Source organism: Coffea eugenioides, chromosome 4 (genome assembly GCF_003713205.1).
Source record: "Coffea eugenioides isolate CCC68of chromosome 4, Ceug_1.0, whole genome shotgun sequence".
Classification (NCBI taxonomy): Eukaryota; Viridiplantae; Streptophyta; class Magnoliopsida; order Gentianales; family Rubiaceae; genus Coffea; species Coffea eugenioides.
Window position 1 is genome coordinate 1,902,243 of NC_040038.1, and position 12,636 is coordinate 1,914,878.

At 36.6% G+C, this 12,636-nt stretch overlaps 2 protein-coding genes across 2 annotated transcripts; one reads left to right on the forward strand and one right to left on the reverse strand.

The window, feature by feature from the left end:
• The first annotated feature begins 1,765 nt into the window (after positions 1-1,765).
• LOC113767958 (IAA-amino acid hydrolase ILR1-like 4) lies at positions 1,766-6,502 on the forward strand. Its single transcript, XM_027312164.1, has 5 exons — positions 1,766-2,382; positions 2,537-2,662; positions 3,926-4,240; positions 4,877-5,005; positions 5,661-6,502. The coding sequence occupies exons 1-5, from the start codon at positions 2,032-2,034 to the stop codon at positions 6,066-6,068; spliced, it is 1,329 nt and encodes a 442-aa protein (XP_027167965.1). The 5' UTR covers positions 1,766-2,031; the 3' UTR covers positions 6,069-6,502.
• Positions 6,503-6,849: 347 nt separating this feature from the next.
• Positions 6,850-10,780, reverse strand: LOC113768176. The gene is made up of 2 exons (XM_027312433.1): positions 9,563-10,780; positions 6,850-7,755 (listed from the first exon to the last, which is right to left on the reverse strand). Exons 1-2 carry the CDS (start codon positions 10,091-10,093, stop codon positions 7,117-7,119), a joined length of 1,170 nt encoding a protein of 389 aa, XP_027168234.1. The 5' UTR covers positions 10,094-10,780; the 3' UTR covers positions 6,850-7,116.
• Positions 10,781-12,636: the final 1,856 nt, after the last annotated feature.

Genomic DNA, 12,636 nt, shown 5'->3' on the forward strand with positions numbered 1-12,636 from the left:
TTGCAGAAAGCTTCTAATTTTTGTTTTAAAAAATGTTGCAAATATTTAAAATTTTGCAAATAGCTCGCATTTGTTAAATTTGACTTGCAAAAATTGTATTTAACTTTTTTGTTAGATTTCGCATTTATAAGTATGACTTGTAGAAAATTAGATTCAAATTTAGATGTATTAGGGTTTTAAAAATATTATATAAGTGATAAAAATTTTATAAATTGTAAAAATAAAATCAAACTGCTTGGATAATTAAATGTTATATTTGCATAAGAAATAATACAATAATCATAATAATGATAATACAATAATATTGGTGTAATAAAACTGCCATTAATTTAAATATTTACTTATAATGCCCAAAGAGCCTAATTACCAATTTTTTTTTCTCGCGCTCAAATATAACATTAACCCGCATGCGAGCTAACCTTGAAATAGAAAAAACACAGAATCCCGCTTGCGGGTTTCAGGAGTATTCGGATATTCTCATATGCACCTATGCAAATCGAACCAACCGGATATCTTATCCGTATCCCATTTTTTTAAATAAAAATCTTATAAATTTGAAAAATAAAATCAAATTTAGATGTATTAGGGTTTTAAAAATATTATATAAGTGATAAAAATTTTATAAATTGTAAAAATAAAATCAAATTTAAATAATTAAATGTTATATTTGCATAAGAAATAATACAATAATCATAATAATGATAATACAATAATATTGGTGTAATAAAACTGCCATTAATTTAAATATTTACTTATAATGCCCAAAGAGCCTAATTACCAATTTTTTCTTCTCGCGCTCAAATATAACATTAACCCGCATGCGAGCTAACCTTGAAATAGAAAAAACACATAATCCCGCTTGCGGGTTTCAACGTTATTCTGCGCTTCGTGTGTTTGCTTTTGTTTTGCTTTTGTCTTTTTTTTTCGAAATGGAGGGTTGGCGGTGGAGCTTAGTACGAGAGCTCACTGAACTCTAATAGGTTTCTAATTAGGTTTCTAATAAAGACTTCGTTCGATATGTGATATTTCAGCCGAACTTCGAATCCATGGCACTTATTACGCGCTTAAGCCACCTGTCCACATTAGCAATCAAATGGCTTGATATCAAGAATTCCACAAAGGTAAATTACCTAATAACCTTGCAAAATAGGCTATCCATCTTCCTTGAGTTCATATAAAAACATTATCCTAAATACCAAAAAGGACAAGCTTGAATTCCCAATCCCACCTGTGTACATAAATTGTTCTTATTTGATTGAACTTCTTGTCTTGTAACAAATGACTCCACAGACATTTTCTTGCAAAGTACGTAATTTGAAGTCAGGCGTGTAATCTTGCATGACAAGAATAGGTACGTAAAGAATAAGAAAATTCATTATGTAACTTAAACATAAACGGTAGTAATTAACCCCAACTACTTGGGATATATCTGTAATTTTGGCCCTGATGACGTCAGAAAAGGGGCCCAATTTTTTATCAAGGGAGGTAAGTGAAATTTTGAGAACCTCAGGGGATGTCAGTGAAAGTGTCAGAAACCTCAGGGGAGGTTTCTGAAATTATCCCTTAATACAATAGATTGTTCAATTCGGATCGAGTTAATCACACGTAACCTAGTGGGCCCTGCAACTGCATTAGTCCATATCGAATCGTACTCGGGTTGCAAATTGGCCCCCGTAGTGGTAACAACAGGACTAGCCCATATTACATCGATGTCCAAAACAATTGCAGATTCCAAGGTCTCAACCACATGTCAGCCCACGCCGGCCATGAAAAACACGTGACAATTTCAATTAACAACGCGAAAGTGGTGACTACCGCGACAGCCGCAATTGCAACGGTACCGGAATTTAGGAGAGTCAAAGACGCATCTACGTCGACAAGCCTCCGCGATACGGCAATAGTCTCAAGCGCTGTAAACTTATTAATTAATTCTACTCCACGCCTTTATTATCTTCCACCAACTCTATCCCAACATTTCTACTCCTAGCTTCATTTCGACGGGAAAAAAGGGAAAATATATAAAACAGTGTTATGGGTGTTTCCAGATGGGTTTTCTTGATATATTCTCTTCTAGTGATTCCACCAAATCCCATTGGTTGTTTGAGTTCAAAGGAGATTTCAGAGATTCCAGTAAGTTTTCTCAATTTTGCCAAGAAAGCTGAGGTCTTTGATTGGATGGTTGGTATTAGGAGAAGGATTCATGAGAATCCTGAGCTGGGCTATGAAGAATTTGAGACTAGTAAGCTTGTAAGAGAAGAATTGGATAAGATGGGGATTCCTTATAAGTATCCTGTTGCTGTTACTGGTGTGGTTGGATTTGTTGGTTCAGGAGAGCCTCCTTTTGTTGCCTTAAGGGCTGATATGGATGCACTTGCCATGCAGGTTTTGCTCAATCTTTGCCACTTTTCTTGCCATCTAAAAATAACTGTTGACTTTTTATTGGATACCATGGCTTGTAGCATTTTTTTTTTTTTCGGTATGGATTTTGGTCTAAATTGAAGCAAGAGAGAAGGATATGATTTTTGATATTTCATAGGAAATGCTGGAGTGGGAGCACAAGAGCAAAAATCCTGGGAAGATGCACGCTTGTGGACATGATGCACACGTTGCAATGCTACTCGGTGCTGCAAAGATTCTACAAGAGCATCGCGAAATTTTGAAGGTTTGATTATTTCATCTTTTTGTGCAGTTTTTACAGTTTTGTTTTTGCTGTTGGTAATTGCAATTACTTATTGCTATTTGTTCCTTCCATATGTTGATTTATTACGTGCTCGACCTCTTTACAACAACTTACTTGAGTGTCAGTTACTATCAAAGTCATTGGACAATGTATCATTGAAACAACGAGGGCTCCATTTCTCTTTCCCTCCCAGGTGCTGTTTGTCTGCTGACTCACTGGGGTGGGTGGGGTGAATTAAGAGAAGGTTAGTTGGATAGGGAACATGGTTTGGAATATCCTTAGGCTGTAATGGAGATTACTCAGGAAGTTATCATCCTGCAAAAGAGAAAAGATGATACCATCAGTATCATTCCAGGTTATTATAATATGCAAAATTACATATCGAGAATGGAGCATTTTCTGTTTCAATTTGATAAGGACATGAGTTACTGTTCTGACTGTTAGAGAAGCTTCTGTGAGGCAAAAGGGTTTAAACATACATATGATAGGAGATTGTGCCTCTAGGGAGATTGTTGGCAATGCACAGATTTGAGGATTCTGCTTGCTTGAGATGCTGCCATTTTTCAATATCCAACTGCTAGGGAGACTTTTGAAGTTGGACATGTACATTTCCAGGACATATTGCTGTTAAATTGATTGTTTGCCATTGTACCATTGACTAGTTCTTCTCATGCTTTTTGATTTAGCACAGAATCATTGATGGTATTTAAGGTACTTTGTCCGGATCATTCTGCTAAAGTTGAATGACTAGTTCAGTGTTTTGCATAGAAAGCTCAAGGATTAGTTTTAGCACTTTCTGTTGTACAGCTTCACTAATAAGATTCCTAATGTAACTATGCTGAGACTCACTGGCTTGAACTTTTAGTATTAACAACAAATTCATGAAGAGTCTAAAAGTGTTTGGTTATCTCAGTCTTAGTGCGTCTCACGCTTAGGACTATACTGCTCCTTCCATATTCCATAGGTTGCTTCACTATCATTTAGCATCATCTTACTTATTAGTGGATGGAGGGATAGTGTTCAAATTGTAAGACTAAAAAGCCTCAAACATGTGTGGATCTGTTTCAGTTTCCTCCAGACTAGTGCAACAATATCAGTCATAGAAATCTCTCCATTCCAGTATAGTAGTATGTTTAGGAAAGCATTACAGATAATCTGTTGCTTACAAAATGCCTGATAATAACGTTTTCTTGCTTCTCCTTTTCCAAGAGTTGAAATTGTCCAAAATTTCCTGGTATTTGACAGGGAACAGTTGTTCTTGTCTTCCAACCAGCTGAAGAAGGAGGTGGAGGGGCAAAGAAAATGATAGATGCAGGGGTGATAGAAAATGTCAAAGCCATCTTTGGTCTCCATGTCAAACCTGACTTGCCTGTGGGTGAAGTGGAAAGCAGACCTGGTTCTTTGTTGGCTGGAAGTGGCTTTTTTGAAGCTGTAATAAGTGGAAAAGGTGGTCATGCTGCGATTCCTCAGCACTCTATAGATCCAATAGTAGCAGCATCCAATGTGATTGTGAGTTTACAACATTTAGTTTCCCGAGAAGCTGATCCTCTTGACTCTCAGGTACCTCTCTCTCTCTCCCCCCGATTGCGCACGCCCACATATAGGTGTATCCAGGTTCTTTACAGAATGAATGTGTCATCGTGATTAGGTCCTCATACCTTGAAGTCTTCCTGTGATGTCATAATCTTTAACTTCAGCACCATACGCCCTTTTGATTATACCATGAGCTGAGACATCCATGTCCTGCACATCATAATGAAACAGATTTACCTCTTTTACTTTTAGGAGCAGGATCTTGATTTTATTGAAAATATGTTACTCAAAGGTGGACTATGTCCAGTGAATTATGATTGTGTATTTAGTTGGTTGTGCTGGACAGCTTTTGACAAAAAGTTAGTCTACAAAAATTTCATAAGTTTACTTCAAACATTGTCATTTCTCAAGTATTCCCTGTGCTTTCCTTTTGTATCTAAATTTGCAGTGGAGATGTTCTGTGAAGTCGTAGTTGCAATCATACAAAAAGTAGGATATTTTAGCACCAACTGTGTAACTTAATGCACCTTTTTTTAAAGGAAATCTTCTCCTTGACTTAATAGCGAGATGATGTCGTATTTATCTTTTGAAGGAAATAGTGACTTGTACTGAAATGTCAATAGTTACCAATTAAAGATCTGGAACATAAATCCACACGTGCAGGTAGTTACGGTGGGCAAATTCCAAGGAGGTGGGGCATTTAATGTCATACCTGATTCAGTAACTATTGGTGGCACTTTTCGAGCCTTCTCTAAGGAGAGCTTGATGCAGCTCAGACAGCGGATTGAGGAGGTACTATGTGGACTTTAGCTGATGTTGTTTGGTAGCTAATTCATGATATGCGTAATTACTTTAAATTAGACTCATTAATCATCAGTTTCATCATCCTCGGTCAGCTTTCAGAAAAGATTGCATAAATTGGCTTATAGAATGCTTGTGGCTATGGCTGTTGCTGTAGCTGTTGTTGCATGGGAAGGGGAAATTAGAGGCTTTTCTCTGTATACTGGCTCATTTTGTCATGTTATCATGGAGAAACTTTGAGCCGTATTCTGTGTTTCATTAGATCCCAACCTGTGGGCGAAAAAGTACCAAGAACATGTTTTAGTTGTTTTTGGAGATAGCTCTTTTTACAGAAATTTTTTCTCCAAAATGAACTTGTTTTCTGCTTCCCAACATTGGCCCATTTATGGCAAAAGTGGCTGCTTCTTGTGTCAAGGTTAGCCTGATAAAAGAGATTTCTATATCAAGCATATCTACTTCGTTTACTTACCCAAAGAGGGAAGAGGAGGATGCTTACACGTTTTATTGCATGTGCAAGTCACGATTTGCATTATTGTTCCTTTGCCGTATCATGGCTGCAGTGTCATTCAATCATTAATTACCAACATTTTTGTTGTTTGATTTCTGTTTTACTTTAATTAGACACTGAATCTACTTCCTCTTGCAGGTCATTGTTGGGCAAGCTGCTGTCCAGAGGTGCAACGCTACTGTAAACTTTCTTTCCACTGAGAAGCCTTTCTTCCCTCCGACCGTTAATAATAAAGACTTGCACAATCACTTCCTAAAAGTTGCTAGTGATATGGTTGGCACAGCCAATGTCAAGGAGATGCAACCATTGATGGGATCTGAGGACTTCTCATTTTTCCAAGAGGTTATACCTGGTTACTTCATTTTTATTGGAGTAAAGGATGAAAAAAATACGAAGCCTGCATCAGTGCACTCACCATTTTTTAAGATCAATGAAGATGCGCTTCCTTTGGGTGCTGCTCTTCATGCATCTTTGGCTATTAGGTTTCTTCTTGAAAGCAATGCTGAGACTCCATTGCTGAATCAGAAGCTTCGTGATGAACTATAAGCCTTCAAAAGTCATCATTTTTTTATCAACGGTTCAAAACGATGCCTATCTGTAAATACTGTATGCATTGGTCAATTTTGCTTTCCGAAAGTGAAAACAATTGATAAAATTTCAATCCGAGCGCATTCCAGTTTCCAGCCAGCCTTCTTTTTCTTCTCCAACTTTTCTGCTTTCTCTTTGGGTGAAAAAGGCATTAGCAAAGAGGCTTTCCGCGTCAGCAGAGTAGAATGGTATAATCCTTAGTATGCTGTTTAGTCGTCAAAGGTCTAGCCATAGTAGTGTTCTTTCAATTCCTTGAAATAAACACAGAGATGTAATATAGTCTCTCCAAACTTCTAGAGGATCATAATGCTTTTGTTAGAATTTTTCTTGAACAATGGACACAAAAACCTCTTAACCTTATTTGTCATTATAATCTTGGAAGTCTGAAAGCAGGGGAATCTATGATTTGTTTCAGTAAGATGATGATGGAGTAAAATCATCCGTTTACCTCCCAAGACCTGCCACGAAATCTTCACTCTTCTGCCTATGCATATCAACTCCCTCCATTCCTTTTAGATAAACGCTTCGCTGCATTTAAGCATGCCTATGACGATAAAATTTGATAATGTATACACTGACACGTATATAAGATTGATCCTAATGTAGACAACTGATATTTGACAGTTGGACAAACTGAATATAGGTCCAAGAGATGTAAAAGGACCCAAAATGAGCAAGTAAATAAATAGAAAACAAGCAAAGCTTGGGGAAGGCAGGTAGCTAACAGCAGATATCAATATCCCGTGAAACCCAAGTCATATTCCACGTTGCCCACCTCCAAGAAGGCCATCATGATCGCATTTCATACAAATATGATACAATATCGTTACATCCAAAGGACCTCAGAATGTTGTATTACTGAAGATATATGCTATCATACTTCTGTAATCTCTATATTCAAAATGATAATCTATGTGTTTTTGCCTGTGAACCTGACATGGAATAGATAATTACATTTCAAGCCTCCAATAGTGACCCAAAACTGAAGCTTACTAGAGCTTCTTCATCAAAATCCAAAAAATTCAGATGAATGTTCTAACAAAACATCCAAAGCACTAGGAGCAAACTTTCTTGCAAACAGGAAACACAGAGTAGATGGCTGATTATTGTAGATACACGTCTTACCATCAAAAATTCTCTTGAAGAACTTGTCTGTAATATCAGCCTTCCCAAATGTAGCAGGGTGAGCACCACCTCTGGACCAGTCCACCCAAGTCAGACTCCTGTTTGCCAAGAGCTGAGGAGATTGGATACTCAGCATGGTTGGGAAATAGTGTTCGTCCACGTAACATGCGGGTCTGCAAAATCGTTCAAACTTGGGGTAATAGATATTATCTTGAACAATGTCAACAGCTAGCTTTCTGTTTATTTCAAACCACTGGGATCCTTTACGCCATTCGGTGATGTTGACCTCCGGTGCCATATTCGCATTGTATCGGCCTCTCCCAAAAGGGCTATCTTCATCAAATACACCCATAAAGCTGAACCTAGATCTTGATATATAGCGATAAACAATGCTGAAGTTATAAAGAGGAATGCAGGCTTCAGACAGGAGGACAAACCACTCATTTGATATGTCAAGCAAGGCATTAGCAAGAAGTCGTCTTTCAGCATCACACATACTCATTGTTCCCCATTCAACCATCTGCACAAAAAAAACACTTTATCTACAGCCCCACATTAAAAGTCATATGGCAGGAAACAGTGCAAATTATTTAAGATTTAATATGTAAGAAGTGTGTAACATACAATAAAAGTGTAAAGCATAAAGACAGCACGACAAACATATGCAGTTGGAAAAACCTCTTGGAAAGCCAAAAGCAGGTGCCAACTGCCCAATCCATCAATCCTGCCATGTGTTTATTTCAATAACTAACATGTTTTGTTTGGAAGAAACTTTATTACAATGCATATATATCTACTTCTTCAATTAGATGATTGGCATCAAAATGGCTCATCTGACCCCGGTGAACCCTTCAGAGGAAAGACGTGTACATGAGCAGAAGACGTGATAAAATAACACCAACTATGATTATCTCCTATCCAAAAAATCACTCTAATGAGCCTCTAAGTAAATTAACGGAAATACAAGATGAATATAGTTTCTGGTCGTAAACTAATGAATAACACTAACAAACTCTGATATGTCTTAAAAAAAAGAAAGGGTGCTTAGTAAAACTGTCCAAGCACCTAATTCTTTCCAACAGCCTCAAATTGCATCCACAAGCTACAGCATTTTCACTATCTGTTCCAGGCATATCAAGGTTTCAGCATCCATGGTATGAGCCTCCGCCAGTATTTCTGGTATCACTTAGGTTACTTTTCCATTTAAAAGAGAATTTCATATGTATGCAAGCAATTAGACACTATAAAGGACCACTAAAATTGCTAATTGCCGAATGGCCTGCTTCCCGTTTCATAAAGGAGAATCTCCTGTATATCCACCAATATGCAACCATGTTCAAAAGTGCAACGCGCAAGCTTATAGTATATCCCAAAAAAAAAAAAAAAACACAAGCCATGATTAACCAACTTGCAAACCCTACAAGACTGTTGTTCAGTTTATTCACCTCTATTCCATTTTCCTTTCCTGTGAGAGAGTTGGAAACTTGCATCTAGACTTTACTGATAAATTGCACAATCAGGAATATGCAGCCAAAATTGTAGGACTAACTCTATACAGAAATGGACTATTAGACTGCAACCTTATACATTTAAGTCAAAATCCTCATAGGAATGCTGACAATAACACAACAGAAAAGTTAATGTAAGCAGACTTAAAGACAACAACAACAAGAAGAACAATGACAGCTCTAAATGCCAATAACAACAGCAATACGACATAGTAACTCACTATTACCATTAATTGCAGGCATGGCACAGGCAGCAGAACCAAAGTTTTCATAATTGCGTAAAAGTCACAAGAAACCAAAATTTTATCATGCAAAACTTCGTTTAACAGGCCAACCATCATGGGTGATTCAGTCAGGATATCTAAATTATTCAGCATGCAAAATGTCGCAAGGGGGAAAAAACCATCATTGGATTGAAAGTTGAGATAACCGGCCAGAAAACAATTGGCTAAAGACATTACCCAAAGTAAATGAACTAAATATCTACCCTCAAACTGGCGAAGAAAAGATGAGTACAGTCCAAAATTGAGACTTCATTAGTCCAGGACATTACCCAAAGTAAGGTAAAACAAAAAAAAATTTAACTTTTCTATGAATAACAGACAAAAAGAACCTGCTATCCATTTTTAGCATCATATGAAAGACAGAAAGGCTTTCTATACTGAGTCATGTAAAAGTTCTAGTGCAATCCAGTAAAGAAATACAACGGGTCAACCAGCCAGCTTAACCAACTGCTCAAGCAGCTAACCAAGAAACATGATATATCAATGGTTTCCGTGTAATGGCATGAAGAAGAGAAGAAAGTGAATACGACCATACCTGACTAGGAATTTGTTTCCCAAAGAAAACTGATGAAGGTGGAAAATCTGGTTGATACAACGGCAACGAGTGAATGTAGATAGAGTAAAGCCCTTCATTTCCATTGAAAAACTTCTCCCACAATGGGGCCATTGGCAATGGTCCTCTTGTCAAGAACATGAATGCAATTTTAGGAACTCTCTTGAATGGGTAGGTATTAATTCGAGGAACAAAAGATGCCCTCCAAAACAGCTCCGAGTCATTCATTTTATGCGATAAGCTCAACGGAGTCTTAACCCAACTCTCTAAGCTACTTGGTTCTGGTACGCACGGCAGAATTATTGGCTCAGACATAGCAACTACATTCTGCGGCCCTCCAGTATACCGGATCATGTACATACTAAAAAATGAAAACACAATACCTACACCTAAAAACAACAATAGGAACTGAAGTAACCTTAACTGTAAAGGCCTAGCTGGATTTGCTAATTTCATAATAGGGTCCTTCCCCCCTTCCTCCAATGTCCCGTGACTACCAACTCTAGATTGCATCTTTAAATTCGCTTCTCAAACAATTCCAACCTCCCCTTTAACTGTATATTACCTCTAAAAATCTGTTCTTGAAAATCCAGAGCTTTCCCAGAATCAGATTTCGTTTCTTCCAATTGACAATAGCACCTGCCAAATGAAAAAATTGGGTCCGGACATAAACACCTTAAAAGAGGAATAGAACAATGAAATCAGTTCCTCTTTTTCTTTTTCTCTGTCACCTCATGGGGCATTCCCTTTCCTCTTAATGGAGAAATCTCAACCGCAAACAGGAGAACTGGGACTTTTCCATCTCAAATAGGAGACAGCCCTCGAGCTAACTGTTTTGCCCAAAAAAAACTTTCAAACGGTACAGCAACAAATAAAGTTGTCAGATTTCGCAGCAGATTTTGTTGCTGAGATTGGAACGACAAATATCATGCGCTGAGGAAAAAATAAATGAGAATCTTGACGTGTGTCTTTTCATTTGTTTATTGGGATCATGTGAGTTGTTTGTTGAATGTGTTAAGAGGACGGACAAGGAGATGGGAACGGTTTAAGGAATCAATTTATTGATGAAAGAAAGAAAGAATTAAAGACGTCTGAGAGCGAAAGATTCAACTGATTCTTGTTTTCACACTTTTTTTGCTTTGGAGCTTAATTTTCGGGCCAGAATTGTAATACGTGAGAACAGTAGTGTTTGAACAAGCATCTTTGATACTACTAGTTGGGTTGAGGGGCTTATAACTTTACAAGACGTACTCCTGGCCTTTACCAAATTATGCTGCCTGTATTATTTTTTATTATTCATGATCGGTCATGGGGTGTTTGTACTTTGTGCTGCACCTCAAATTGCAAATGCGCTAATCAAGCTGTGCATATGATGATGGATGTGGAAAAAGAGAGTGGAAGAGACAGACAAATGCAATTGCAATCACCATTGTGGCCAAATTTCTTTTCATTTTTCCTTTTTGGGCTTCCTTTGGTGCTAGGAATTAGATCTTTGTTTTGTTTAATTGTAGCTAGGCCCTTTGATACTTCTCATGTTATATTGAGACCTCTTGAGGTTTGCATGTACCGATTATTAGAACGAGTTTTTTTAAATGCTAGGCAGACAAATGTATTGGAAGCAAATTGATAATTGAAACACATGTTCCTTTCTTTATTCAAAATAAGAAATTCAAATATTTCCATGACGACATGTTCAATGTATTTTCCGTTACTAATGTAGCTTTCATGGAAGGAAATTAATTATATGCTATCAAAAAAAAATCGAAAATATTTTAGAATTAAGTCACCTACTTTGTGGAGCTTGAAATAACTCCTACATTCATGATTACTTAGGAAGTTATTATGCTCTATTTGGCGTTCCAAAAAAAAAAAAAAAGAGATTATTTGGGATAATTTTTCGGATATTAGGGTCTCATTTGATAAATGAGTTTTTTTTGTGTTTGTCTAAAACTTTACTGTAACTTACTGCTACCCTGTCGTAAGAAAATTTTTTGAAATGTATAGTTTAAAAACTTTAAGACCAGATTATTAGCCTACTTGATATTTTTTTCCCTTTATATGCACAAATTTAAGGCATAAATATAGATTAAGACTGAAATGACCATTAAATACCTCACAATTATTGCAAATGCCACCGCCACCTTCTTACCAAAACAGCAGTCTCCTTAGGGAAACTAATCATTATGTTTGGTTTACATTAAGGGCTAAATGGTTTCTTGCCTTATGATTTAAGTCTCTTCGAGTGTGCCTTAGAAGTTGGATATGCTACGCATAGGGCTAAGTTAGCCTGAATTTTGTGGAGTAATAAATGTTCTCAAATATTTGAGTTTGGTGCATAAAGTTGACAAAACAAATGGAGCTGAGTCACTTTTGCTTAAACATTACTTCTAATCACGATAAGCTAGCAGTTTATACCTATCTATAGTGGCTTTTTTTTTTTTTTTTTTTTTTGGGATGAGTTCTTAAAAGTAACAATTTTAATTTGAAAAGAAGTAGTAAATTTTCCACAATAATTTTAAAACAACAAATAAAAAGAGAAAACTTGTAATTTATGAACAAAGCATTTTTTTTGTATAAGATTGCAATTAACTAATAGCTCATTAACATTACAACCAACACATAGACAGTGAAATAGTTGTTAGCATACAGTTTACTAAATGATAATCACATCCAATCTCTTTAATTTGTAAAGCTCAATTTTTTTTTATTAACAATTATACTATGACGTCATTGACATCGACATGATTCTTAATAAGATAAAAGCGTTAATTAAATAACTAATGGTCCAGTGCACTACAAATTCTAGTCTTAGGTTATTAAATTATTTACAAGGTTGGACAAAGCGTCTGGATCGTGGTCAACCTAGAATAACCTAATTGTTTGCTTTAAGTAGGCGGAAAAAAAATTAAAAATGCAACTTTCTTAATGTACTGCCCTTATCGACATTCACATAACGTACTCTGTTTTTTTTTTTTTTTTGGCAAGAGAGTAAAATGCAGTTTGGACACTTAAACTTTGACCCTTTAGCGATTCTGATATTCAAACTTTGGATCAAA

Bases quoted from the DNA above. Each gene is read 5' to 3' on its own strand.
- LOC113767958 (XM_027312164.1), top strand. From the start codon at position 2,032: ATGGGTGTTTCCAGATGGGTTTTCTTGATATATTCTCTTCTAGTGATT. The intron at 2,383-2,536 runs GTTTTGCTCAAT...GATATTTCATAG, and splicing joins TGGATGCACTTGCCATGCAG to GAAATGCTGGAGTGGGAGCA. The intron at 2,663-3,925 runs GTTTGATTATTT...GGTATTTGACAG, and splicing joins AGCATCGCGAAATTTTGAAG to GGAACAGTTGTTCTTGTCTT.
- LOC113768176 (XM_027312433.1), bottom strand. From the start codon at position 10,093: ATGCAATCTAGAGTTGGTAGTCACGGGACATTGGAGGAAGGGGGGAAG. The intron at 7,756-9,562 runs GTATGGTCGTAT...TTTTTTGTGCAG, and splicing joins GGAAACAAATTCCTAGTCAG to ATGGTTGAATGGGGAACAAT.